General features: G+C 39.4%; 1 protein-coding gene across 8 annotated transcripts in view; it reads right to left on the bottom strand.

Moving 5' to 3' along the window:
• Window positions 1–24,958, bottom strand: part of adgrl2a (adhesion G protein-coupled receptor L2a) — a 111,516-nt gene that overhangs the window by 73,288 nt on the left and 13,270 nt on the right. For all 8 annotated transcript variants that reach the window (XM_087783581.1, XM_087783582.1, XM_087783584.1 and 5 more), the window contains exon 2: window positions 14,806–15,005. In XM_087783581.1, the coding sequence (XP_087639707.1) occupies window positions 14,806–14,881 (76 nt within the window). In that variant the 5' untranslated portion in view covers window positions 14,882–15,005. The remainder of the gene's footprint in view (window positions 1–14,805; window positions 15,006–24,958) is intronic.

The raw sequence follows: 24,958 nt of genomic DNA, 5'->3' as shown, positions 1-24,958 counted from the left end.
ACTGAGTGGCATATTTCCAAAAAAAGAACTTTTTTATACAAAAGTTTTTACCTTTGTCAATAAGTATGTAATGTTGTCTCTGCTAGTTTGAAGAACATCGACCAGTTATAATCATTTTAAACTTCTATATACCTAGTGAAGCTCACGGTCAACATTTCCAAATCTTGGATTTTTACAAGTAGGGGGTTGTCTTTAATTTGCCATCTTGGAAGGTCGTTTCTACCTCAACCGGTCATTTGGACGACGCTTGAACATATGGAGAATGTTTTTCAGAAGAAGTATGCTAAGAATTTTCCGACAGAACTGAGCGCTTTTTAGGACTTTTACGGTACATGAATCGAGGCGAGACAGGGTGAAGGATAAATTAAGATACGCCAGTGGTCACTGTTAAAAAATAAAATGTAGGTGACAGTGTGAGATTTGCAGCCAAAGAAGTAGAAAACAATATCTATACTGTTGAAAGCAGGCAGCATTTCAAGTTCTCTTGGCCATAGATCAATTGGGCAGCTGTGTGCAGCTGGGTGGGAAACATCAGCCAGCACCGCATGGCCTACATTGTGGCTGGAAGGGATCTGTTGATGTGCAGGACCTCAGAGGTTGATCGCTCAGGCTGCAGCCAAACCCACTGATGTGTTTCCTAGGAACCCTGTTGAAACACTTAAATCACACAGCAAGGGACTTTAAAAATCTCTTGCTTCTGGTTTTGTGATTTAAAAAAGTCCAAGTCCTTGGCTGTAAGTGGGAAAACAGAAGGAGTGGATGCGAGCCCGGTGATTCGACATGACTTTTACGTGCGTGTTCAGACGAATTTACGCAATAGTGGTCGTGAAGTGAAGTAACGACTTGGTTTTTTATGTTTAAAAATCCCTCCGTATTTAACAGATTTGTTCATCCTTTAAGCACAAAATACCCTTCTTAGTGTTGTGCAATGGAGCAAGGTCATTGATTCAGCCAGAGGCAGAGCTACTCTGGTGTTGGATGGTATTTTTGGTCCAGAGTCAATGTGTGACAAAGGCAGCTCGATACAGCCAATACAATCTACAGAAAATTGCAGTGCAATAGATGCTGATTCAAATTCAACAAAGCAAAGACCCATATACGGCTAAGGGTCCTTATGGACTTGTTGTGAGTTTCTATTCTCTCCCAACAAAATGCTTTAACAATAAAGCATTTTAAACATTTCATTATAATGTTTACCACAGTGTAATTTAACCCACAATGTTCTTCACACACAGAGAAAAAGCCATCAAGAAATCAGTCGTACTTTATCACTGAAAAAAAACAAACATGCAGAATGATTTGTTTTTGACAAATATATTTTAGATTGCATAACAGAGTAAAGCTTTATGTGTCCATTATTCAAATGACTGTAACATACAGAGGATAAGAAGATGCAAAAAAAAACAGCATCAAATCACACTCTCGCGCCTTCATACATTTCAATTACATAAAAAATAATGCGGCCAAAGAGAATCAAACATAAACAAAATCCTGCGTGCGTTTGTCTCGCCATAAAAAATTATTCAAATGTGCTATGAAAGAAACAACATTATTTTTTTATGGTGTTATTTGCATAATTATTCATGAAGGATATGATATAGATATTATTTGCTCGTCGTTTCGTGATGTAACTTTAGATCTTAACATATTTTATTTCTCTGTCTTCTAACTGATCACACGGACTATCGTAATGTGTTCAGTACAAACTGGTAATTGTATCAATAATGATGAATTGAAATTACTGGTACATTTATTTTGAAAGAGGAAATTATTCTTTTCTGGGTTTCAGACTTCTGTCTTCTGTCTTCTCATATATATTGTCAAAACTCTAAAATATATTACTTGTTTATATCACAGACTCACTGCTAGCAAAGAGATTTATAGGCGAGTGGTGGGCAATTACAATTCCTCAGGGGCCACGCGATATACTGTGACTGTTGTGAGGGGCCAGCAAGCTAAAAAAAAGAGGAGGAAAGGCAAGTAAGAAAATAAAAGAAAAAATATCAACATTAAATATATCCTTAATATAAACCTTTTGTATTAAATAAGCTGAGAGAAAAATACATTTTTCTTCTAAATATGTTTATTTTTAAATACCTTAAAAATGTACGCAAAATATTTTGAAGGGCAAGAAAAAGTCATAAAAAGACAAAGAAAAAAAAGGGTAGAAAGGTATGAAGTTTTATCAAGAGTTAATACAATAATAAATGTGAGATAAAATTGTTAGCTGCCAGAAACATTGTGTCATGAGGGCCGCATACATACAAGTAGAGTTCCACATGCATGTACGTCCATGTATGTTATAGACTGTGAGGTTCGACTACCAACAGCCAGAACAACAACCAAACGCCTTGTATAAAAACGCATATTTTCCCCATCCAATCTCAGAAAGTTGTTTTTGGACCCACACGAAATCATTGAATTAAACATAAAGAAAGTTGTTCCCTCTTGGACTTCAGTGACTGAAAATGCCGAAGTCTGACACCTAACTTGTGTGTCTCTGTGCAACACTGTTCCTGGAATGAGACAAAAGTATTTGGACGGAATATAAAACATGATGCGGAGGCTGAATTATGTGACCATGGCATTCGGTGAATGGAAGCCTCATTGTCATGCTCTTGTTGACACCCCCTCCCTGATCAAGTATTCCAGTCACCTCCAACTACAAAGCCCGTCTTACCAGGGAACGTAGCGATCAATATACAGTTTCTACAGTCTAAGAGAAACAAATGTGAATTCGATAGTTTGCCTTAAGAATATTAAGGAAGAAACAATTGTCAGTGAGGATGTTTAAACTAAACAGAGAAGACTTGTATCACTTAAAAATACCTTTTTTTTGGAAAGTGGTTTCAATATGTGCAAAGGCAACTTATACATCTATCTTTCTTCCCTGATAGGAAAGCTATATTTTAAAGCTGGCTGGGTCTGGCATTTACTTGCGACTATCTCTAACCTTTACAATGGCATTTGACCAAAAGGAATCAGCTGCTAAAGAACTGATTTAAATGCATACATAGAGACAGCCATTATGCACACTCTCTTTGGTGCAACAGTATAATAATTCTTTTTCTCCCCAGTAATGAGCCAAATCAATTGGAAAGTGACCATCTGCTCAGATATTAGTGTCAGTGAAGCAGAGGTAATGAACAAAATGTCTTTCTATTACACAGGGAAAGGGAGTCATTAGGCTTTTTCATCTGCTATGAACGAACTTTAAACAACTTTGTCCTGAGGTTCATGACTTCAGTGATGAAATTGTGTATTTAAGATCTGTTTTTGGCATCAGTGATAAATATTCTTGAAGCATCTTCTACTCACCCTCATGTCGACTAAGGGTTGGGATTATTTTAAGAGTAATCTGTTCCTTTTTAGAGTTATAGACAAAAAATGTTTGTTCATTTTAATGTAGCGACTGGAGCTCAGTTGTCTTCGCCTTCATCCAAAAAGACACAGAAAAACCTTCAAATACCTCCATACTGCTCGTCTGCAACAACCATTTTGTCTTGAAGCCTCGACATGAAGAATTGTTCCGGAGAGAAAATCTATATTTTAGGATAGTTTGTAGCAGACGATTAAATAATAATAAGCGATATAAACTGGAAGTACTCGGGAAAAGACTGTGTACGCTCTGGAGTACTTCCGGTTTATATCGCTTATTATTATTCAAAGATTTGCAACAATCTTAAAATATAGTATATATTTGTTTAATTTTTGTTTTTGATGTTTTTAAGTGTCTTTTTGAACGAAGAAGAAGACAAAGAGAACTGAGCTCCAGTGGCTACATTAAAATGAACAAACATTTTTGTCTATAACTCTAAAAAGGAACATATTACTCTGAAAATAATACAGATTCTTAGTCGACACGACGGTGAGTAGAAAATGAGTGAATTTTGTGTGAACTATCTCTTTAAAGGCAACTAAAATAAACGTAGAAATGATCTGCTAATTAAATCTTAAGTAGTTGTGCCAAATAAAAATTTAACCACAATCCAAAAAAAGACATTCCCTTTTGTATTGGGAATATCTTGCTAGTTAGCATTACCGTGCTTCAAACAACGATTGCAGACACATCTTCAACATATTGTTCCCATTTGTAGGTTCCATCTGAGGTGCTCACACCTTCAAAGTTATTCATTCCACCATCGATCGACGGCCACTTCTCCTGGACGGATCCAGGGCTGAAGCGGCGAGCGATCAAAAGGCCTATTCAGTCACTCGTGCTGCCATTATTATGTGCGGCGCAAGAAAAAAAAAAAAAAAGCTCTCCAGATTATTTTGATGTGAAACCAGATAATTCATCTGTCAAGGGTCTATAGGACGGCTTGACAGCGACGCTCCCGATGCCTGTCGTCCACCGTTAACACGACTCTTTGATTCCCCGCACGGTCCTGATGGGAGCTAAACAGTCGGGTGTAAATGAGCTAGCATCTCTATGAGGGCGTCTATTATCCCGTGCTCCGCGGCTGACAAGGTCACTCATTGGGGGGATTTTGCGGGGTGAAAGAAAAGTGTGGCCTATGGCATTAGCTGTGAGCCTGCAGGAGACACAGCTGGAATCCCTCCCAGGATCCTCCACCCAAACCATTCAGTTGGCTTTCAACGTAACAAGAAAAGGAAGTCTGTGAAGGAAAGGGAAGACTTTTCCTTCAGACTCTTCCCACAGTGCTGACGCTATAATCCCGAGACAAACTTTGCAAGTGCATGTATTCTCAAAGAATGAGGTCGACACAGGGGTGGAGACCAGATAGAATATTGCCTATATGCACACAGCGGGAGAGGAGCGGGACTGAAGAAAAAAAAACAAGACTCAAGCCGTTATGACTTGACTTAAGAAAATATCAAAGACATGCTGGGGGGCTGTTGTACGTTTAAGGCAGTGAACATGTTTCCAACGTAATCCTAAACATAGACCAGGGGTTTATTGTGGGCATTATATTCACAGACATTTTCCTAGGGGTTTTCTTGAGTAAACTTGACTGAAACGAGCGTCTTGACGTGACAAGTGCAACAGGCTTATATTACTTTAGAGAAAATACCATCTTTTTTCGAAAAAAAATAAAACTTTAAGACAGTAATTAAACTGTATAATTCTGAATTTGGGGGCTTGAGCGGAAACAAAGGATGATTTTATTCTATTCTATGTTAATCTGTGTATCCTTTTATTTGCGTTATTTCTTTGATATATGTCCTTTATATTTGCACTTTTGTCATTCATTGCACTTTGTTATTTTTATTTGCACTTTGTTCTTGTTCTTATGAAACCATCGTTTGCCATGTACTTGGAACCCAATTTCACAAAGGAGATCTTCAAAGTGATTAATCTTCAAAGGCTATCTAATAATCAATAGATCAGAAATTATATAAATATATATTTTTCTTTCTATGCGGCCTGGTTAACAAATGCCGTAGGGACCCAGACAGGTCTTTGGCCACATGGGGTGCACATTATAACAACCACCATGATAAGCTCATTATAAATATAATTTATAAGTATACACACACACACACACACACAGAAAGAGGGCACTGGTTAACGCTAAATAGATATATTTATTCTGTGATTTAAAATAAAAATCTTATTTTTGCACGTCACCATTGAGCCAACTGAGTAGTTTGAATATCATCCATCATGTTTTTGTGGACAATCGATAACACAAATGTCATTTTAAATGCTACTTTAATACCCAGACTACGTGCTTGATGTCTTTTTAAATAACACTGAGACAGCGAGCGGAAGTCACGGACAAAAAAAAAAAAAAGAGAAACCGAAAGCAGGGGAAAGAGCGTTTCAACCTCATTTGTATTCTTCACCATTCAATTCACTTCATTTACATCTCTGCTACTTCCATAGCAACAGCAGGAGGGCTATCAGGAGCATCGCTGATATAGGTACATGACTCTGAAACAGATCTTGTCATTTCTGTCTCAAACAGACAACACGAGGGGAAGGAAAAAAGGCTCAGACAGAGCCGGTAAGTTGGGTTTATATATACAGAACCCTGCCAGACTTATACTTAAGACGCCATCCCTCATCTCTGACTAGCACTTGTAGACATGAGCCAACAAAGAGAGTGCCATCAGAGCACAGGAGGGAGATCTAATCCACTGTGATTTTTATACTTTGCAGTTGTCTGACAAAACATGGACACTGGGGAACCAAAACAATAATTTATATTTATGTTATGCTGCTGGGAAGAATGTAGGGGGAAAAAACAAGCTGCTGTGCACATACAGAGTGAAGCTACCAGAGGCGGATAGATACTCCATGTGGAGAATTAAGCACTGCAGGGTTCATCAAGGTCATAAATACCCCCTTTTTAATAATGTTATATTGACTTCACATCATCTGCACATGTTGCTGGCTGCAGCAATGTCAGCCCTCTGTCTGATATTGGAGCGCCCTGGGGCGAGGCGGGGTAGTGTTTATGTGCGAGCAATATTTGAGAGGGACACTTTTTAGGTCAAACAACATAAGCAAGGACATTTTCTTGTCGAAAGATTACACTTTGAAGAAGAGCTACACCCCCTTTTTTTTTTTACCATTTACAATCACAGCTCTTTTTTGTATTATCCCTCTTGACCGTTTAGTTTATTATTGCAATGTTTATTTGCTGGCTGGTTTGTTAGCTCGCTCCTGCCGCATCACTCACCCCGGCTTCCAATTTAAATGATGAGAAAGATGCACTTGGATACAAGGGGTAGTCCAGACTTCCTTCTCTGCTCCAGTGAAGCGTTTGATACGCCACGATTCAATAAGGAAGCATTTCCCAGTGGGTCACCAGTGGCAGTACACATAAATGAGAAGGGTCCATCTGCTTGGTTTGCATTCCCAAAGTGCACTTCCTCAAGCGGACCATGGCAGAATGAGACCCCGCTTTCATGTGTATGCATTTGTGCCACATTATACAGCTTGTGCTTCTGCTGACCCCACCTGGCGTTTAAATCTCCTGACCAACATGGCAGGCATGCCCGGGCTGACAAGATTGTCGCTCCCTTTGAGTTTCTACCAGACTGGACCGGACTGTTTTCCTCAGAGAACAGTCGAGTCTAGTGATCGTTGCATTTAATTATAATCATCTTGAAGACTTGTAATTATATCTTATATCTTTGGGATTTAGTTAGAAAATCATTACAAATGATTGTATGCTTAAATCTGGAACAAATAACAACAAAACAATGCAAAAAACTGAGGATTTTTTCTACAAAACCATATTTAACACAGTCAGAGTGAGTTCAAAAAGTCTTCTTTTGTCATATAAATGTAAATCCTTTTCCATTTTCTCCATTTCTTATAGCATTTTTCTTCCTCTGTATTTATTTTGTGGGTGAGCAATTCTAGTTTATAAATTTCAGAAATGATATTCGTCCATTCTTTCCTCCTTGTACCAGTTCTTGGTAATGTTTCTCTTTCAAGGTAAATCAGGTTATTTTTGCATTTGTCTTGTTAATAAAAACATTTCTTCATAATTCGAGGGTATTTTTTAAAATCCTTGTTGTATCTAGTATTTTCCTGATTATAGGTATCGAGTTGATTAATATATATTTAAATATAGCCTCCAACTTTCACTATGCGAGACTGGTCTAACCTGAAATACCTGTCGTTAGTCCTGGGTATCGATCAAACATTTTCGATAACCGTACTAATACCGATTCCTTCACTTCAGTATCGGAAATTAAAACTGCCTAAAAAATAGTTTATTTCAAAACAAGTTACTTGTTTAAATTGATTTTCGTGCATTCTACGTAAAGGATGATCGACATTACAGATACAAATGTTTTGGATTTTGGTAGAATTAAGCTCCGAGCAGTTTCTTACAAAAACAACAAATAAGAATCTCAAGTACAAAAGAACATTTTATATCAAGTGACAAAGCCTTTGTCACTCACAGTTTTTTCCTTAAGAAAAATCCACAAATTTTACAAGCCACACAAACTTGGAAGACAAAGCATGTTTTGATCCTCGGTACTACCAAGATATTTTGGTCGGTGTCTTCAACGAACCAGTTTGATACCGAGCTCTACCCGTCATGAGTTGTAAATGAAAGATTATTAATCCAAATCACAAGTAAACCAAGTCAGCAAAGTATATTTCCTTTTCACAATAACTTGAGTCTGGTGTCCTCCAGCAATGCAGACATATACACAGTTACATAAACGAATATACTGTTACACAATTTAACTGCCTTTTCGTCAGACTTTAGATTGGCAGACTCCAAATCAATTCAGTAAACAGGAAATTTGGGTTGAAATCCTTTGCTTTCTAACATTCTCACTCCTCCATCTGTTTCAGCTTCCCACTGTCACAGCAGGGACACTTTGAAGTTTTCGTTTAAGGGTTTTTACACGTCTTTCATGCTGATCAGCTCCAATTATCACATGTCCACCATTTGAAAATGTATGAGCTGGGAGTTGGAAATGAAAATGCCTCGTCTTATCCAAAAGTTGTTTCTTAAAAGAGTTTGTTTCAAACCAAAGTTACTCGCTTGAACTCGTTGATTTTCAATCATTCTACATGACGGAAGCGTCTTCCCTTTTTTTTTTCCTTTGGACCATCATTAGCTTTATGTGCTTAAAGAGACAGGAGCTGAGCCCTTGACATATGGACTCTGTAATGACTCACAAGGTCAAACGCTGACACACATGACTTCACACCGTGATGGGTCGGAGAGAAATCAATGACGTGTCAATGTTATTTATGACGGCAGGTTCACGTGCTCGCTGTGGCTTTCCTAAGTGATTAAACAGGCAATCTAAGGAAGCTTTTAGAGACCAACAGAGACTTGGGATAAAGAATTTCATAACTGAATACCATTAGTCTTAACTCATTCCTTCTCTGCTTGATCCACAGGAGCTCTTTCAACTGCTTTAAAACTAAACTTCATGAAGAAAGAAGCTCGCTATAGAAGGAATCTACTCTTTAAACAGTAGTATCTACGGAACTCTACACTTTTGGACATTTTCCGTTTCACACTTCACAGTCGGTATTGAATTGCAAGACCCCAAGTGTAACCACACATCCACGGTTCTGAGAAGAAACACCTTTTTCAGCAGTGATTTTTTTTAATGTGATGAGATAACAGACATCTTAAATACCTGTTAACGTTGTGTTTTTGCTGATGAGCAGTGTGAGTCTCTAAGGCACGACTAAACGAAGAACCTTTTTTCAGCAGTGGCTTAAAATCATAATGTTCAGCAGGAGCAAAAAAATGCTTGCGATTACAATCGTTGAATCCACTGTAGGCAGGAAAAACAACATCAAGTTCGGTACTAATATAAGAACTCAGAGTAGGTCAATACGGCAGAGCCGCACTCTCTGTGACCCGACGACGGCGGTCTAATCACCTTCAAATTCCACAGTGATACAGTAGCAGACAGGAAACCCACCAACGTTTGCCCTTTGACAAGCAAAGTAAGTTTATGCGTCTGGCCCGGGGTCCACATGCTGGTTCCTGTTTGAAATGTCATCAACTGATTAATCAAAAACATTCTCCTCCTCGTCCAGACATCCTTTTATCAGCCGTCCAGCATGAGGCACGTCTGCAGTCATTGATGTCGCATATGCCGGCTACTTTCCTTCCCATATGTTCGGAACAAAAAACACTCGAAAACCTAAAGCTACACAGCCAGAATGAACATTTAGAAATCTATATATCTTAAGTGTAACTCTTAATAAAGCTTATATTTACAAAATCAAAGTAAAGAATCAGAGTTTATAACAATATTTATTTTAAATTTGGGACTTTTTTTTTGTAATCCTCATGGTATGGTATCGAGTATTGTATATTTATATTGGTAACCACTAGAGATTTTGACCAAAAACCTGTTTAATTATACTGGAATGTGAACATTTCTATTTATACCTACACATATATTTATATACTTTGCGTACTTATGCATACTTTTGGTAATCTTAGACTTTACCTTTTGTCTTCCAACTTGTGAACCAAATAGGTAGAACTAAAAAGATATTTCCCGTTGGTGATTAAGTATTTCTGATTTGGATTCGTACTTCAAAGCAGCTGTAGATACTTAAAAAACATATCAACCATAGTTTGTAAAAGTCGTAGAAAAGACGATAATAGTAGCACTTGAGACTCAATCAGAGTTAACAATGGAATAAGTCAGATAGATCCATCGCCTGTAAATTTCACTCATGAACTGAAAATAGTAGTTTCTTTAAAATATTACACTAGTTTTACTGTGTTTCGAACTCCAATAACATGACTCTTAATTTCATTGTACAAGCATGGACTGAAAAATATGAAAAAATATCGTTTAAGGTTATAAAAAAATACTTTTAAGAAGCTACGACTCGACCATAGTTCGCAACCAAATGAAAATTCCCGTCATACCATAAAAGTCAGGTTTGTTTTAAGTCAGTAGACCATCAGAATACATGCTCCACGAATAACCAGTCATCTATGATACACGACTACACTGGGGATTGATAAATCACTTTTTTTTTTGCTTTTGTCATTTTTGATTCATGAGAACCACAGATCTTGTTTTCTGTTCTCCAATCAGCCCGGGATTTATTCTTCTGGAGGCCAACGTGATTCCATCTCGACAAGAGCAAAGTGAGACAAAGCATGACGACAAGGCGGATAGGGACATGCGGGTGGATGACTAATCTGTGGTGCCACAGATCCCACCTCGTAGGACTTGGGTGAATTCCCATTATCCAGGCGGATCAGTTCTGGGAATGATTGAACTATGGTATGCATTGGGTCTGACGTTCCGTGTGTCTCTGGATCTACATTTGGAAAACATAGCGTTTGGAGAGTTTAGAAACCATTTGGATACAGTCAAGAGAAGATGTCTCCAGAATTCCGAGCTGGTCAGTTGGTGACACTAGATTACTAATACTTTCTTTATTACTATTATTAATATTATTATAATTACTCTATTACTATTAGATTACTTTATGTCCTGCAGCATCCACTTTAGAAACAGCTTATTTCCTCTGGCCATCAGACTGCTGAATGAAAATATGCCTTGAACTATGCACTATTTTAAATATTATGTATTTTTTCTATTTATAACATATTAGAACTATTGTTAACTTATTTATATTTATACTTTATATACATTAATTATTTTATGCAATATTTATAACATTATTTATTTATTCCATTTATACTATATTGCACTACTTTTAACTTATTTATATTTATATTATTTATATATACATCTATCTGCTGTGTTTTTTAACAGTTGCCAAGCAACGAAATTTCGCTTCCAGTTTAAAGGCTGTGTTTTCTGTGCAATGACAACAAAAGAAAGTCTAAAGTCTTAAGTCTAAATTATTCTATATTGTTGGTGTCAAATTTGTCTCTAATTCACAAAGTAAAGTGCTCCGTTTGTTTTTAAACCGTCACACAAGTCACGGATAAGACCACAAAAAAAAGGTTTATCAAAGTGGACCGCAAATAACGAATTAGCCAAGGTTACTTCTGCATAAACAGACATTAAGAAAATGCTGACGTGGCGACCAAAACCAGCGAACACTAAATGGCTTTCAACGATCCCAGAGCAAGGGCAGCAGATAAAAAAAAAAAAAAGTACACGCCTGCATCTTTTTTTTTGTGTGTGTGTGTGTCTGGAACATCTCTGTTAACAATCTGCCATGTGTTTACAAGGGAGGGAGGACGGAGGCTTGATGTCGGGGCTCCGCGATGCTCTTGCATGACAAACACCAACCTGGAGCCTGCTGTGACAAAGCCCTAATCCCGAAAATCCCTTCTTCCTTTGCTGAAAATCCTAATGAGGATCTGAAGTGCTCGGCAGGGAGGAGACCCGGGGAGCTGTGGATACACCTTGCTACTGCTTGCTTTCCCAGTCATTGTCTCCTTATCTCCTCACTGGCCCAACCCCGGACAGTGATGAAAGAGCCTTGACAGAGTGGTAATAGACCCCACGCCCACCGAGCTCAATGGGAAGATAGTTTCTTAAATCTTCTGCAAACATCTTAAGTGATACCAAGTTATGGTGGGGGAGCAAGAGAAAACTAGTCCAGCCTAAACAATGGGAATCTACACATTGAATAAAGTTGCTCTAAAAAGCTTTCCCCGGGATCAACCCGGGAGAGAAGCCGATATAATTTCCACATGTAGAAATCTATTCCGAGTGTTTCTCCCAGAAGGCAAACGGGGGATTGTAGCTTGGAAAGATTGTCCGGAGGGATTCAACGGTGTAGCTCTTAAAGGGGGAAAAAAAAGAAAAAAGAATGTGGCTACATGTAAGAGTTTGTTTTGTTCCACACCATTATATGTTTAAGCTGTATTACACATGGCATCATCCAAACGAGGCAGAACGCCGGCTTTTGGTATGTCGGGTTTCTGGCACGGACATGTCTTTTTCAGAGGTTTGTTCAGTTGAGAGGGGAGGTACTTTCTTGACACACGGTCATATCCTATTAGACATATGGGGGTGAAACACGGCAACCCTTTAAATCCTGTGTGTATCAGTTGTAAATGCAAGGGTATTTAATAAATAAGAAAATCTGAAATGACTGTTTAATCTCTTTTTTTCTTTTAAATCATAAGAAGTGCGTTCAACAAATATTGATCAATGATAAAATGATAGAAAGTGTGATTGTGCATCTTGCCATTTTCATTGAGTCTAGAAATGTACAATGAAAAATGTATAAAGATTTGCGCAAAAACACCACTTGTGGTTTTGGTGGTCTCAATTTAAAGCGTATGAAAAATTCTACAAAAATATATTATTCTAATCAATAAAAAAGACTTTCTAATCTGCATCTGATTCGCCCCAAACTATATTTAAAGCTCTTAGAAAACATTTTATTGTTAAGTGTTACCAAGGTCTGAATGTAATTTAATGCTAAAACGGCTATTTTTGCTTCCTAAATCTACAGTCACGGTACTTTTTGGCTTTTTGGCCGATTATGATTACTTCTATTCTTTACCTCTTGGCTAAAAAGGCAAGTGCCTGTTGACCTTTTTAAAAATCAACTATGTTCATTTGAAAACACTACAGAATTAAACGAAATAGTGCTTCAAGTTTCAGGCTATTTGATTTTTAAAGGTATTTAACTCTCCAACAATAGAGTCTGTTAAGCCAGAACTTCGGTCGTTTATACCGACTCCCTCCTTGAAACCAAAGCGGTCTTAAGAGAACAATTAGTCTCCGAAGCAAATAAAGATAAGAGTTGCTGACAAAATCAGGCCTATTCAGTTAGAAAAGCCTCTTAGAGAATCCCTGAAACTATTCAGTATCGCTGCACTTATGTGGAAGAAACTACGACTAAGAAGTGTTACTTTATCATGAGGGTGATTTTGAATAAAATATTTAGGCTAAGATATCTTTAATATGAGTTTTGATTTTGAAAAGTAAACCAAATTTCAAGAATTATCATCAGGAAGATAATTTACCACATGTAAGGTGGAGTTTATCGTCAACATACTTAAGATAAACTTAAATTAATGAGCAAATGAAGAGTCGGAAAAGCTCAATACCAATAAACGTTTATCACTCCATGTGCATTAAGCTAATTAATTTATCTATTTTAATATGTATATGCACGTTAATACAAAGGTGATTTACTGCACATGGATTTTTGAGTTTCTATATCATAAGGAAGTAAGGCAGGAGATATAAAGGTTATTGATAAAGCCTCTGATATAGTCGACCGTTCGGCATGATGTCCTTGATCATGAAAAATGTGTTACAACAACAACAACAGTCGTCTCTGTTGGCAAAAGACTAACCAGCAAGTTTAGCGAGTAGAACCAACAACCCCGGGGCATGTCCCGAGGAGCAGTATCTGTCACGAGTGTGAAATAAAGAGAAAGTTTGGACTACTTACAGCATGCACACTAACCCATTTAATTTAATTATAAAAATGCATTAAAAAGATATTAAGTCCGGGGCACAGTTTAATGAAGCATGTTTACTTGAGGATATTGTTTGTAATGGAGTGTTTCTGGCCTGATCTCTCGCGGCAGAGTTGAAACATGGAAACAGGGAGGCGAAAAACCAATGAGAGGAAAAGGTGTACATCTTAGGCAAATGAGCTTTTGATGGGACATTAATCGATTGTTTGGGGAAAGTTTCAAGCCGTCTTCGTGTAGACCTCCAACCTCATTGTCTCGGCAAGCGAGAAATAAACAAATTAATGTGCCCTGGATTTCATTGCATGGCACAATTCCTCGTAGTCCTTCTATCATGAGTATTTTTATACTATAATAGAAGTATATATAGGTATATCTTGACTTTTATTTTTCAAAATATCCTGTGAAGTTTGTTATTAAACACTTAAAATCCACCTTAGAGCAGCAACCCTAGTTTACGATTCTTCTCTAAAATGGTGGAATTGGGTTCATTTATATTTAACTGCCTGAACTGATCAAACCATCAAACAAAACTGTATCCAGTTATTTTCTCAGCAATACCGTGTCTTTTCGCGTCGGGATGGCCGAGAGACGTGACATTTTAGTCAGGAATTTACAAATGGATCCCATCTCTGATGCCACTGGGAACAGCTGACGCTTTCAAGCGGAAAATCTGAGACAAATCACAATTTACCAACTAATGAAACCACTCAAGATTATCCCCCATCCGCCTGAGCCCACCGCCTTCAGATCTGCCTCACTTACACGAGCACTCTCGAGGACACCGAGGGACGGATTTGGCTTAAGTCACATTTTCATTGTCACTTTTTTTTTCTTTTTTATGTAGGATTTTCAACAAAGCACGTTAAAGTGATTCTCCTATTTAAAAAAAAAAAAATAACATGACGACAATGGCCTCTTGCTGCCGGGATTAAAACAAACTTGTACTCACCCTCTGTGGATTGAACTTGAGCCAGCGTGATGAGAAACCAGCATAAGGTGTGTAGTTTCCAAAGGTAGCATGCCATGGCGTCTTCCTGCTGATGCTCTGCTCCCGGAGTTTTTTTTTTTCTTCTCGCGCCGAAAATGATTTTCTTATTAAAAAAATCCAAGCCAAACGCTCGCAGCTCTGTTCATCATCATTCCGCTCACCTGTGGAAGAGACCGAGAGTTCAGGAGATGCAAACACACTTCAGAACAAAAAAAAAAAGCCACTTGAGTGTGTGGTTTGTTAATTCCAGTGCAAAAAAGAAAAAGTGATAATCTCTGAAATGCTGCAAACACCCTTTAAATCCCACAAATAAGCCTATCAAGTAAATAATCCAGAGAGGAGAAATCCTTTAATGGTGACAGACTAGAGACCACTACAGTACCGAGGAGGGGGATATCAAACAGATAAAGCCCACCCTCCCAATTTCACTTTGACCTATTGGGGGTTGGCAGCTTCTTTCTCCAATGAATACAGATTCTTTCTGCTTTTGTGAGGAAGTTTAAAACAAAACCTACTGCTTTATTTAATCAACCCTAAGCTTAAAGTAGTTTATGACCCAAATTCTCACACATTTTTCCAGTTTTAAGCAACATGGCTGATGAAAATAAGATCCTAATAGTGGGGGGGGGGGATCAGCAAACTACTGACTGTAAGCTGACGTGAAATTCCCTCCACTGTGGAAACATCAGGTTGACCGAGCGTCACATTAAATGCTAAAATTATCCACGATAATGGCTTGTTGAATATTATCCAAAAAGCTTTCCATGCCGTTTTAGTATTATCGGTATGCATTAGCCTCATCTGAGAAGTCAATAAAAAAACATTATTAAATCATAAAGGTGGTTTGTAGTAGGTCCGGCTACACTCCGGCTGCCGACGCCGTCTTTAGGAACCGTCTCAGATCAATCCGACTATTGTCAGGAAAACGTCTCCCGACATCCGTCGCAAATCGTTGGAAGGTTGGAATATTTTTGTCTTTAAAAATCGCTCTCTGGAAGCATGATTGATGAAGCCCCCCCTTAAGTAAGACAAATATTTGGTCTCATCTGTGATTTACTGCTTGAGAAAGTTCCGCCCCCCCCCACCCCTGCCACGACCCCCCTCCAAGCAGACGTGACAGCTCATCATCCTGACTGATATCTCACAAGTAGTGACACCGCAACCTCCCGGGCAGCAAAACAAACAAATAAACACCAGCGAGCAAATGGTCAGTCTTCAATGTTATGACTGACCACAAACTTATCTCCGGAGCCCACCCCCTGCAACCTCCTCCACCCCCTGTTCACAAAGAGACCTTAAACCCCCCCCCCCTCACATCTTTTCGGAGCCAGAATTCCTCTGACGCTACCTCATCCATACCTGTCACACAAGTACAAGTGCTGTTTGTGTTTGGACCTCTTTCGCTACAACAAGAAAAAAAAAACAAATGGCCGCCTCCCTGTCAGCGATACAGTCCTGGGGTTGTGCGGAGTGAAACCTAATGCCTACCTGCGCGCCCGGGCATGTGTTTCAGCCCGGCTAACGGCTCCCCTTTGTCTGTGTGTTTACACTGCGCTTCTAAGCTTAGTCCTCTCACACCCGAGAACCATTAGCACGCTTTCCCCTCCGAGACGTTAGAACCGAAGGTACGACGTCGGCCATTAAAAGCCCCTTTAGGAGACTTTTTTTTTTTTTTGGATCGATAAATAAAAAGTCGCGATCTGAACCTTGACTCGCCGAGAGTCCCCGGTCTTTTCATGTGCGGCGTCTAATAAGTCAGAAAACGCATACGCCGACGATGTAATAATTAAAACACGGGTTAATGAGCTCATCTAGCGGGACATTACGCCTCACCTGAGACCTCTCGTTTTTTAGAGGCGTTTAAAAAGAGGTCAAACGGGAGCCGAGTACACATGCGTACTAATCTCAACTGTATTTTATTCTAGTGTAACTTAAAGAGCGTGATGCGTGCATGACGCAGCAGCTTCGATGCATCGGGGTCGATGTAAAAAAAAAAATCAGGCTCAGCTCAATGCAACGTAATAAAAAATTGAAGCGGATTATCTCCGTGGATGTATGGCAGGCATGTCTGGGAATTGTACCAAAAGCCCGTTCCTGTTTAGTCAAATCGCTTCAACGCGACGTTTGATTCACTTGCATCTGAATCAGAAAATGTATCTTTAGAAATATGAGCCTTTTTTACAATGTATATACCGTGTGGATTTATTCATTTTCATGTTAATGTTGGGGGACAGCACGATCTTTAAATGACACTCAGCAAATATCCGCATGTAAAAACACTGCCCGAACTGAAATACCTTTACTCACGCTGAAAAATTACGACACATTATTCACTTCGTAATGTAAACCAAGAATCCCTTTTATACTCACATCGAAGAAACAAGACGCTAGAGTATTCGAGATGGGTTTCATACAGGTTTTATCCAATACTGACGAAAATCTACTTTGGAAACAGAACCGTTGGTTTAATAATGCCTGTAAATGCTGTTTAAAGAATAAACCTCACATGTTGAGTGTTTGTGTTTTGGACAAAAGAAAAAATACTTGAAGAAAAATGACCCTAAAACCTAATTAAGACATGGAAATAATTCTGACATAAAGTCTAAAAAAGCAATGTAGATGTCAATTATGTAACTGAATGTCGATGCCCATCCCTATAGAGACATCTATGTATATTTAATCTAATATAAATATTCTCTTCTAAACAATCTCTAACAATCTACCCTGAAATTAATGTATTTCCATTGTCAGTGTTCATTTTACTTCAATTAAGTGTTCATTATTCCTCCAAATGAGATTCTTCTGCCACAGTAATGAGACAGACCTTGCGAGACCAAAATCACATTCTCCTAAATATATTGCAAAGTTGGCTTGAAGGAGCAAAAACTGGGAATGGAAGGAGAGTGCATTTATTTACTTTGCAATGATCTCCAGGCTGGACTTTTTTTTTAACAAAGGTGATTCTGGAAGGCTGTTCCCCTCGTGACACCAGCTGTAGACCCGTATTTGTTCCACTGCCACTCAGATGAGAAAGTTTTTTTTCTTTTTTTTCCCCCCTTTCTTTCATCCCAGGTCTTGTCACTATTTTATCAAATACGGTTCCACTTTGCATCCGGCTCAGTCTGTGACCTCTGGAATACGTGAGCAGAATCCAAGCCCGGGCAGCAGGGTTGCAAACACATGTGCCAGAAGTCATTTCCAAGACCGAGCTCCTGGGCTCGCGGCCTCAATAGAAGTTAAATCACCTGTGCATGGTGTTAACATACGCTGGCGTTGAAAGACGGTTTCCTTTTTATTACAGGTGTAATTAAAGGAATGAGAAATTAACTTCTAAACCTTTTAAGAAAACCTGAAATTGTACTTTGATCCCTGAGTTGGTTCTAAACAACACTAACATCACACCAGCAATTATAATTATATGCCTATTATAAAATGTGTTAAAGGTAATAAATAAATTCTCAATTTCTGTATTCATTATGTGTCTCATAAGTGCATTCTTGCGGACACGAAAACCCTAATAACTAAGATGCTGAATGAAAATGTATGGACGAAAGAGTCTTAAGAGACTTCTGAAAGTAGGTTCTTTGTGAGAGCCATTAAACAACTTTTAATTTAATCATTCTCATTTCCCCTTTCTTCAAACAAAAAAAAAACTACCAGGAGAGAGCAGCGCCCCTTAGCTAATAATAAATATAAACACAAAAATATTGGTGGCAAAAGTCAAATCCTGGAGGGCTGGAGTCTGAAATACGCAAAAAAAAGTACAATAACTTATTTTAATATAGAACAGGTTGGATATCTGCAGAGAAATTCAATACACCTTGATATAAAATAACTGCTCACTTCTGACATTCTAACCTGATGTGTGAACGGAGGCTAAACGTCTGTGTGTGTGAAGACCAAAAGAAAAGGTGCCTTTAAATAGTTCCGCCTGCAGGACTGAGTGCTCCGACATGAAGCCGTGCACTATGTAGTACACGGGTATGGGTGCTCTGTAAATCAATGATAGCAGCGATGCACTTTAATGCATTTTGTATCCTGCTGTGAGTGTTTAGCAGGGGCCGAGATACCAGAGGCGCACGGCGAAGGAAAGACGGGCCCGACTGCCGATCTCCTTATTAGATGTGCCGAGGTTTCCCCCCCTTTCACAGCTGGGGGTGTCTGTTCTCTCTCCACCTCGCAGGAGAAAACATCAGACCTTCGCTTCTTAAGCAGCATGCCAGCCTTGAACAAAGTGGGGGATCATCAGACGATAGCGATCGTCGGCGTCGTCGAAGATCGGCAGACGAGGCGCGGCGAGCGTTCAGTCAGATACTATAAGATAATTGCGTAGATTTGATGAAGTATTGTGAGGAACGTAAGGAACGCCGTGTGGTTATCTGCCAACATGTTGCTTTTATAGTCAAAGAGAGAATAGTCAATGGCAGAAGTCTTGAGAGCAACGCAGAGGAAGGGGGTTATTAGGGAGGATGACAGGAGGTCTGATTGAAGGGGACAGTTAGCGTTTTTGAATGGAGCGTTGGAGGGGTGGGTTTGGGGGGTTTGGGGGGGTCTGAAAACAAGAGGCAGATGTGAAAGAATGCCTGGCTTCCCCGAGACAAAGCTCCTAGTTGTCCCTCTCTGGCTGTTAGAGGGCCACGGGAGAAAAGAAGAAGAGCCCGGCTTTTCTTTTCTGGGAGAATGACGTTGGGGACCCCCGAATAAAGAATTGAAACCCGGGGGGGGGAAGGGTGGGGGGTGTATTCGGGGTTACAATAAAAAAGATTGACGGGTTGCAAGTCTTGCTTGACCCTTGAATTAGCCCCCGAGGTTTAGACAAACCCCACGGAAGAGTTGGGATGTTAATTGTCACGGGACATCACAGGGATGCAAAAGAGGGGAAATACAGGGCTGGAGATTCAATCAAATGTAAATCAGAGCCAACAAACCACCACATGTTGAATGTGCGCGGGGGTGCACTCGGTTTCTGCCTCTCCGACAGGCCCCTCACGGACGCATTCATGTATACAGTAAAACCCTTTTTTTATCCCAGCGCCTCAAACGCTCTTTAAAGAAAAAAACATAGGGATGTTGAGATTGAAAAAGTATGTTTGAAAAGCCATTTTTCCGGGAATCTGTTGCCGCTTAGACGCGGCTGGAGATGTACAATTAGCAAGCGAAAAATATGTAGCACCGCACTCTTCTACGCCTGGAATGATCCGAGACACGCAGCAAGACACCGACGAGAACACGGATCAGGACCTGACCCCAATGTTTGGGTGCAGTTGAAAGACAACCCCGCAGATGCTGCGTGACTGTTGGTAACCCAAACGACCAACCTTTGCTCCGACAGAAGCCCGAATACCAGGTCAGACGCTCGCAGCGGGGCGGCTCAGCTATTTCGGGGCGGGGGTCTAATGGTCCGAGGGATGATGAAAGAACTGGCAAGACGGAAGACTAGATAATCAAGGGCGACGCAGAAAACAAAAGCACGGGGGGGTTTTCTAGTTGACGTGTTTTTCTGTTTGGGGTCCCCCCTTTTGTGGGAGCTGAGCTCAGCAAAATACGGTCAAGGATGGTCAGTTAGACCTTCCGTGTACTTCAGTAACGAGTGACCCCGTTTGTGGAGTTCATACTAAATCCTTCCAAATCTGCCGTTTTCAATGATACTTTATTAAGGAGAGAAAGTTTGACAAACTTCCTCCATTAATTAAACAGGAATTAAACATACATTTAGGGATTCAAGGCTTATAAATACTTTTAATTATTTCATGTCTTTAGTACTACAAATAAATACAGGTTACTTGGGTTCAAGTCGATTGTGTTGCTATTGATTCGTGCAACAACGTTTTGACCTCTTATTCAAGATAAAAAGACGATAAAACGCTGACCTCTGCCCTTTATTTATCAGTTTTTCATGAGTAATTATTAGTGCAATGTCCAATGTGGATTTAAGTAGCAGTCTCAGTTATTCTTTTAATTTCGCCCTAAGGTTTTTAAGTGAAACATGCGTGGTAAAATAACAAAATAGTTTTATCTTCCGACCAAATAAACAACTCTTGTTGCAACCTTCATGATGCAACTTTCAAAGTCATTGCGCCGTTTGGAATTAACTTTTCTTTTATTGCACCAAACATTCAGAAGTTTTTGTGAATTGCACTTAGATCCGAGCATTTGGTGGGATTATTTAAGAAATGTGTTTCATTTTAACGATATTATCAAAGTTATATCAATGATGATTCAGCCACTGTACATAGTCACTAAACAAATAAAGACTTCATCGTAATTTCATAGCTTGGGTTGCAAGTTTGTGAACCCTGATGATATTGATTTAATATCCAATTTATTAAACAAATATGTGTTTTATGTGTCCCATCAAGCAACTCTAATACTATAACGTAACCTGGAAAGTGAATACAGTCCATACTTTAATCATACCTTGGCCACATATCCAAGCACGGACAAGTTTTGTATCGTAAATTTGAGAAGTATCTTGGACCGTTCTGGTGCAAGCAAGAGTAGACCAGATGAATTTAAGAGCAAGAGTGCATGACATCAGCCCCGGGTTCTCGGCATGCTCATTGCTCTTAGTGTTTGCATCCATTAATCATTTTTATGAGCCACTCAATTAATCGATTAGAGTACTCCCCACTGATCAGGACATAAATTAAGCGATCATAAGCCAAACCATGAAACAGTCAGCTCATGCATACTTTAATGCGGACGGACCGGGCGGGAGTGTCAGAAAAGTCGTTAGACTTTTATCAAAGAACAAATGTACATACATATAAGAAGTGACATTCGCAAACGTCAATACGTTCTCCTCCGAGTACTGCGTTGTCTGTCCTTGTCCCGATGCCTGAATATAAATAAAATCCATCGTAATCACTTTGGCAACGCATCAGAAATCCTGTTAGTGCTGAAAGGAACCTACACCTGTCCATCCACACGGATTATAGGCCGATCATTTACCACGGTAACAAAGTTTGAACGCGGGGACCCCATACATTCCTCTTGTAATTTTGATATTTCCCTGAGAAGTGAAGTGGATTATCTCGAATTAAATTTAAAAATGTCATTTCCACTCGCCGATACGGCAAAAAACTATTCCTTTCAGGTGCGTCGAGATAAGGGGCGACTCAGTCCCGGCAGTTAAGCGGCGTCTTTGGCCAAATGTTCTCTTCCGCTTTAGGCATTAATCGGTTGACATTAATATAGCCAGATAAATAAGAAGGTCAGAAAATGGAAGCTCTGCCATTATACGGCCATATCGCGATGATAGCAGCTGCCAATCAAGTCCAATAAGTCCTTGACGGGGCGTGATTCACCTTGAAATAAACGCCATCGCAGTGAAGGGTTGTGGCGGCGCCTCATTCAATTAGAATGTGTGCAGAAAAAAAAATGTATACTTCGCACGGCTGCTGCTCACAGAGTACATTAGTAGACCATAAAAGACACATTTGCTGTGTGATCCAGTTCGCTGTGGCTAAATTAGTCAAAACAAATTGCGGATTATACAAACTGAGCCTCGGCATTTGGCCCAGACACTCGAGAAAACTCGTTCTTCTCCATTTCAGCACGAGTGCGGTCCTCGCGGCGTCCATGGGAAAGTTACACAATGAGGCTTCGGATCAAACGGAGTGGACCAACACATCAGAAGCAGAATCTTTTTAAAGAAGTTAACACAGAAATGTGGGGTCTTATTTCCCCCTAATATTCTTCATTCCCTTATTATTTTTGTCCTCATTAACTTCAGTGACAGCAGACCATTGAGAAGCAGAAAGCCAGGTTTCAGTCGGTGATAATACCGTGCTGTATTTACTCGGATATGCACCAGTAAGCAGCCTTTGCGACCCTCCTCCCACCCCCCTTTTTTCGAACTGAAGCAGCTGAACGGTTATAAAGCCCACTCCGTCCTTCTATTAAGGAACTTACCATCAATAATGCACCGAGATCGTGAGGCCATATGAAGCAAGATGTTTAATTTTTAAGGCAGTGGGCAGCAAAACAAATCACGAACAGATTTTAAATAGCAGACAAGAAAGCCGGATAATTGATTATGTCCTTCTAACTGAGAGCGAAATATCACAAAAGTCATGCCAGATACACTTAAATATATTGACACAAACCTAAATGCAACTATCAATGTAAATTTTTAATAATTGTGAAGAGTACATTTAAATGTTTGTATCAAATAGCTTTTAATATGCATTTCTAGACCAAGCCAAGTACCTTATTGTGAGTATTTTCCTCCCCCTTGTACATTCAGACATATCGTCCTACTGTTAAAATTAAAAGTAGAAAGATTATAAACAACAATGTGTAGCTGCTGACAAAGAATATAGACATATATATTTTAAGCAAAACCTTTGTTTAACCCTCTTAGAATATCTTGAAAACGTGTTGTTATTTTCCCTTCAATTACAACAGATGTTTTAAATATGTAGCCCTTTGAGACCCGCTGATGGCACAACATATAAATATTCATTGTATTCCATTGTTTAAGGGGGTGGGGGGGAGAAATAAAATGACATTAAAATACAAAATATTGTGAGGCTATTAGCTAGGCTAGAAAACGCAAACAGACGAACACATGCTAACAGACCGACTATATATTTAACACTAATGGTATCTCTGGGTCAAGGTCACCCTAAGTCCCGAACACAAATGTGTTTGTGGTATCCCTTGTGTTGTCTCTGGGTCAAGGTTAACTACCTCCCCGACTGGGTCACCTTGACCCAGAGTTAAATCAAGGGTTGAAAGTGTTTTTACTACTTTGTTTAGTACTAGATGAAGTGGATTATTAGATGTAAAGATTTGCAATTAAATACTATATTCAACATGTTTATTAGTTACCCATGATGTCATGGAAGGATATACATTGTAATACAGAACAAAAAAATCAAGTTAAAGTAGCAGCAGCAACACCCTGTTCATGGAGGAGAATTTTCCACCATTGCTGCCGTAGCTAGTTTTTCAAAAGGTCCAAAAAAAACCTTTAGCAGATCTCATCAGGAAGATAATACAGGCTGTTGTATCTTTTCAATGCTATCACTTGTCATCTAAAATTCTCTCAGAAGTTCCACTTTTGAAAGGTAAAATTCCATGTTAAAGTACTTTCCAAAAATACAGAAATACACAGCTCACTTTTCGTTTCATTGATTTCTTTTCTTTTTTTTTTCCTGGCTCTCATAGTGGTCCGAGTACCCCTCCCTGTTGCTTCCCCTCCAACCCTTTCTTTCCTGAAGGAGAAGAGACTTTTTTTTGGAGGGGGGGGGCAATCTCTACTTCATTAGCATAACATCAGGAGCATGAGGGGGATTGTGATGCAAACAAGGCGAGATGAGCTTATTCCATCCCCCCACTCCAATAACTACAGCAGTCTAGTCGGCTCAGCGTACAGTGGATTCAACCAATTTAGGACAGAGTGAGATTTTCATTTTTTAAGCTGGCGTCAACAGATGTGTCTGAAGTGAAAACATACAACACATTCTGTAACATAAAACCGGGGGAAAATGATTGAAACGATAATGTTAAATATCCTGTCAATAGTAAAAGTCCATCTGGTTCCGATTTAGCTTTTTCTTCCCCCCCCCCCTGGTCCACGACGACGTATCGTATTTGCCGATAAAGTTTTATCCTTTCACTCGTTTTATAGAAGTATTTTGCAAAAATAAAAATTGGGGCTCAAGCTATTTGAGGTCACACGGACTGAAATGTAAACTCAATTTACCTCTAGACTAAAAGGATCCGTGTCGTTTCCTTCGCACCTCACGTTCTTTGTGTGTCGATAAAAAACCCCGCATTTGGTCGTCTGTGATAACGAAAAACGACAAAAACCAATCACTCCTTCTAAATGTTCTAATGACACAAGGGGAGAAGGCGGCGGACACACAAAAAAAAAAAAAAAAATAGAGAAGGCCGAGATAAAACACGTGAAATTATCTTCCCCTTCTATTTTGAATACCAAAGGGATTCGAATTCCAAAACAAACCCAACGAAAAGAAAGAAAAAAAAGACCAATTTCTTGCACTGTCAGACGATAACGTCGCGCGACGCGGGTCACACCTTCTGAACCGACGCTCGGGCGAGATTCCGATCTCTGTGTCTCTGTCTCTCTCGCCGAGAAGGTAAT

The sequence above is a fragment of the Callionymus lyra genome, chromosome 2 (assembly GCF_982586985.1).
Source record: "Callionymus lyra chromosome 2, fCalLyr1.hap1.1, whole genome shotgun sequence".
Classification (NCBI taxonomy): Eukaryota; Metazoa; Chordata; class Actinopteri; order Syngnathiformes; family Callionymidae; genus Callionymus; species Callionymus lyra.
The sequence above is the reverse complement of the archived record's forward strand: the minus strand, read 5'-3'. Positions and strand labels throughout refer to the sequence as shown.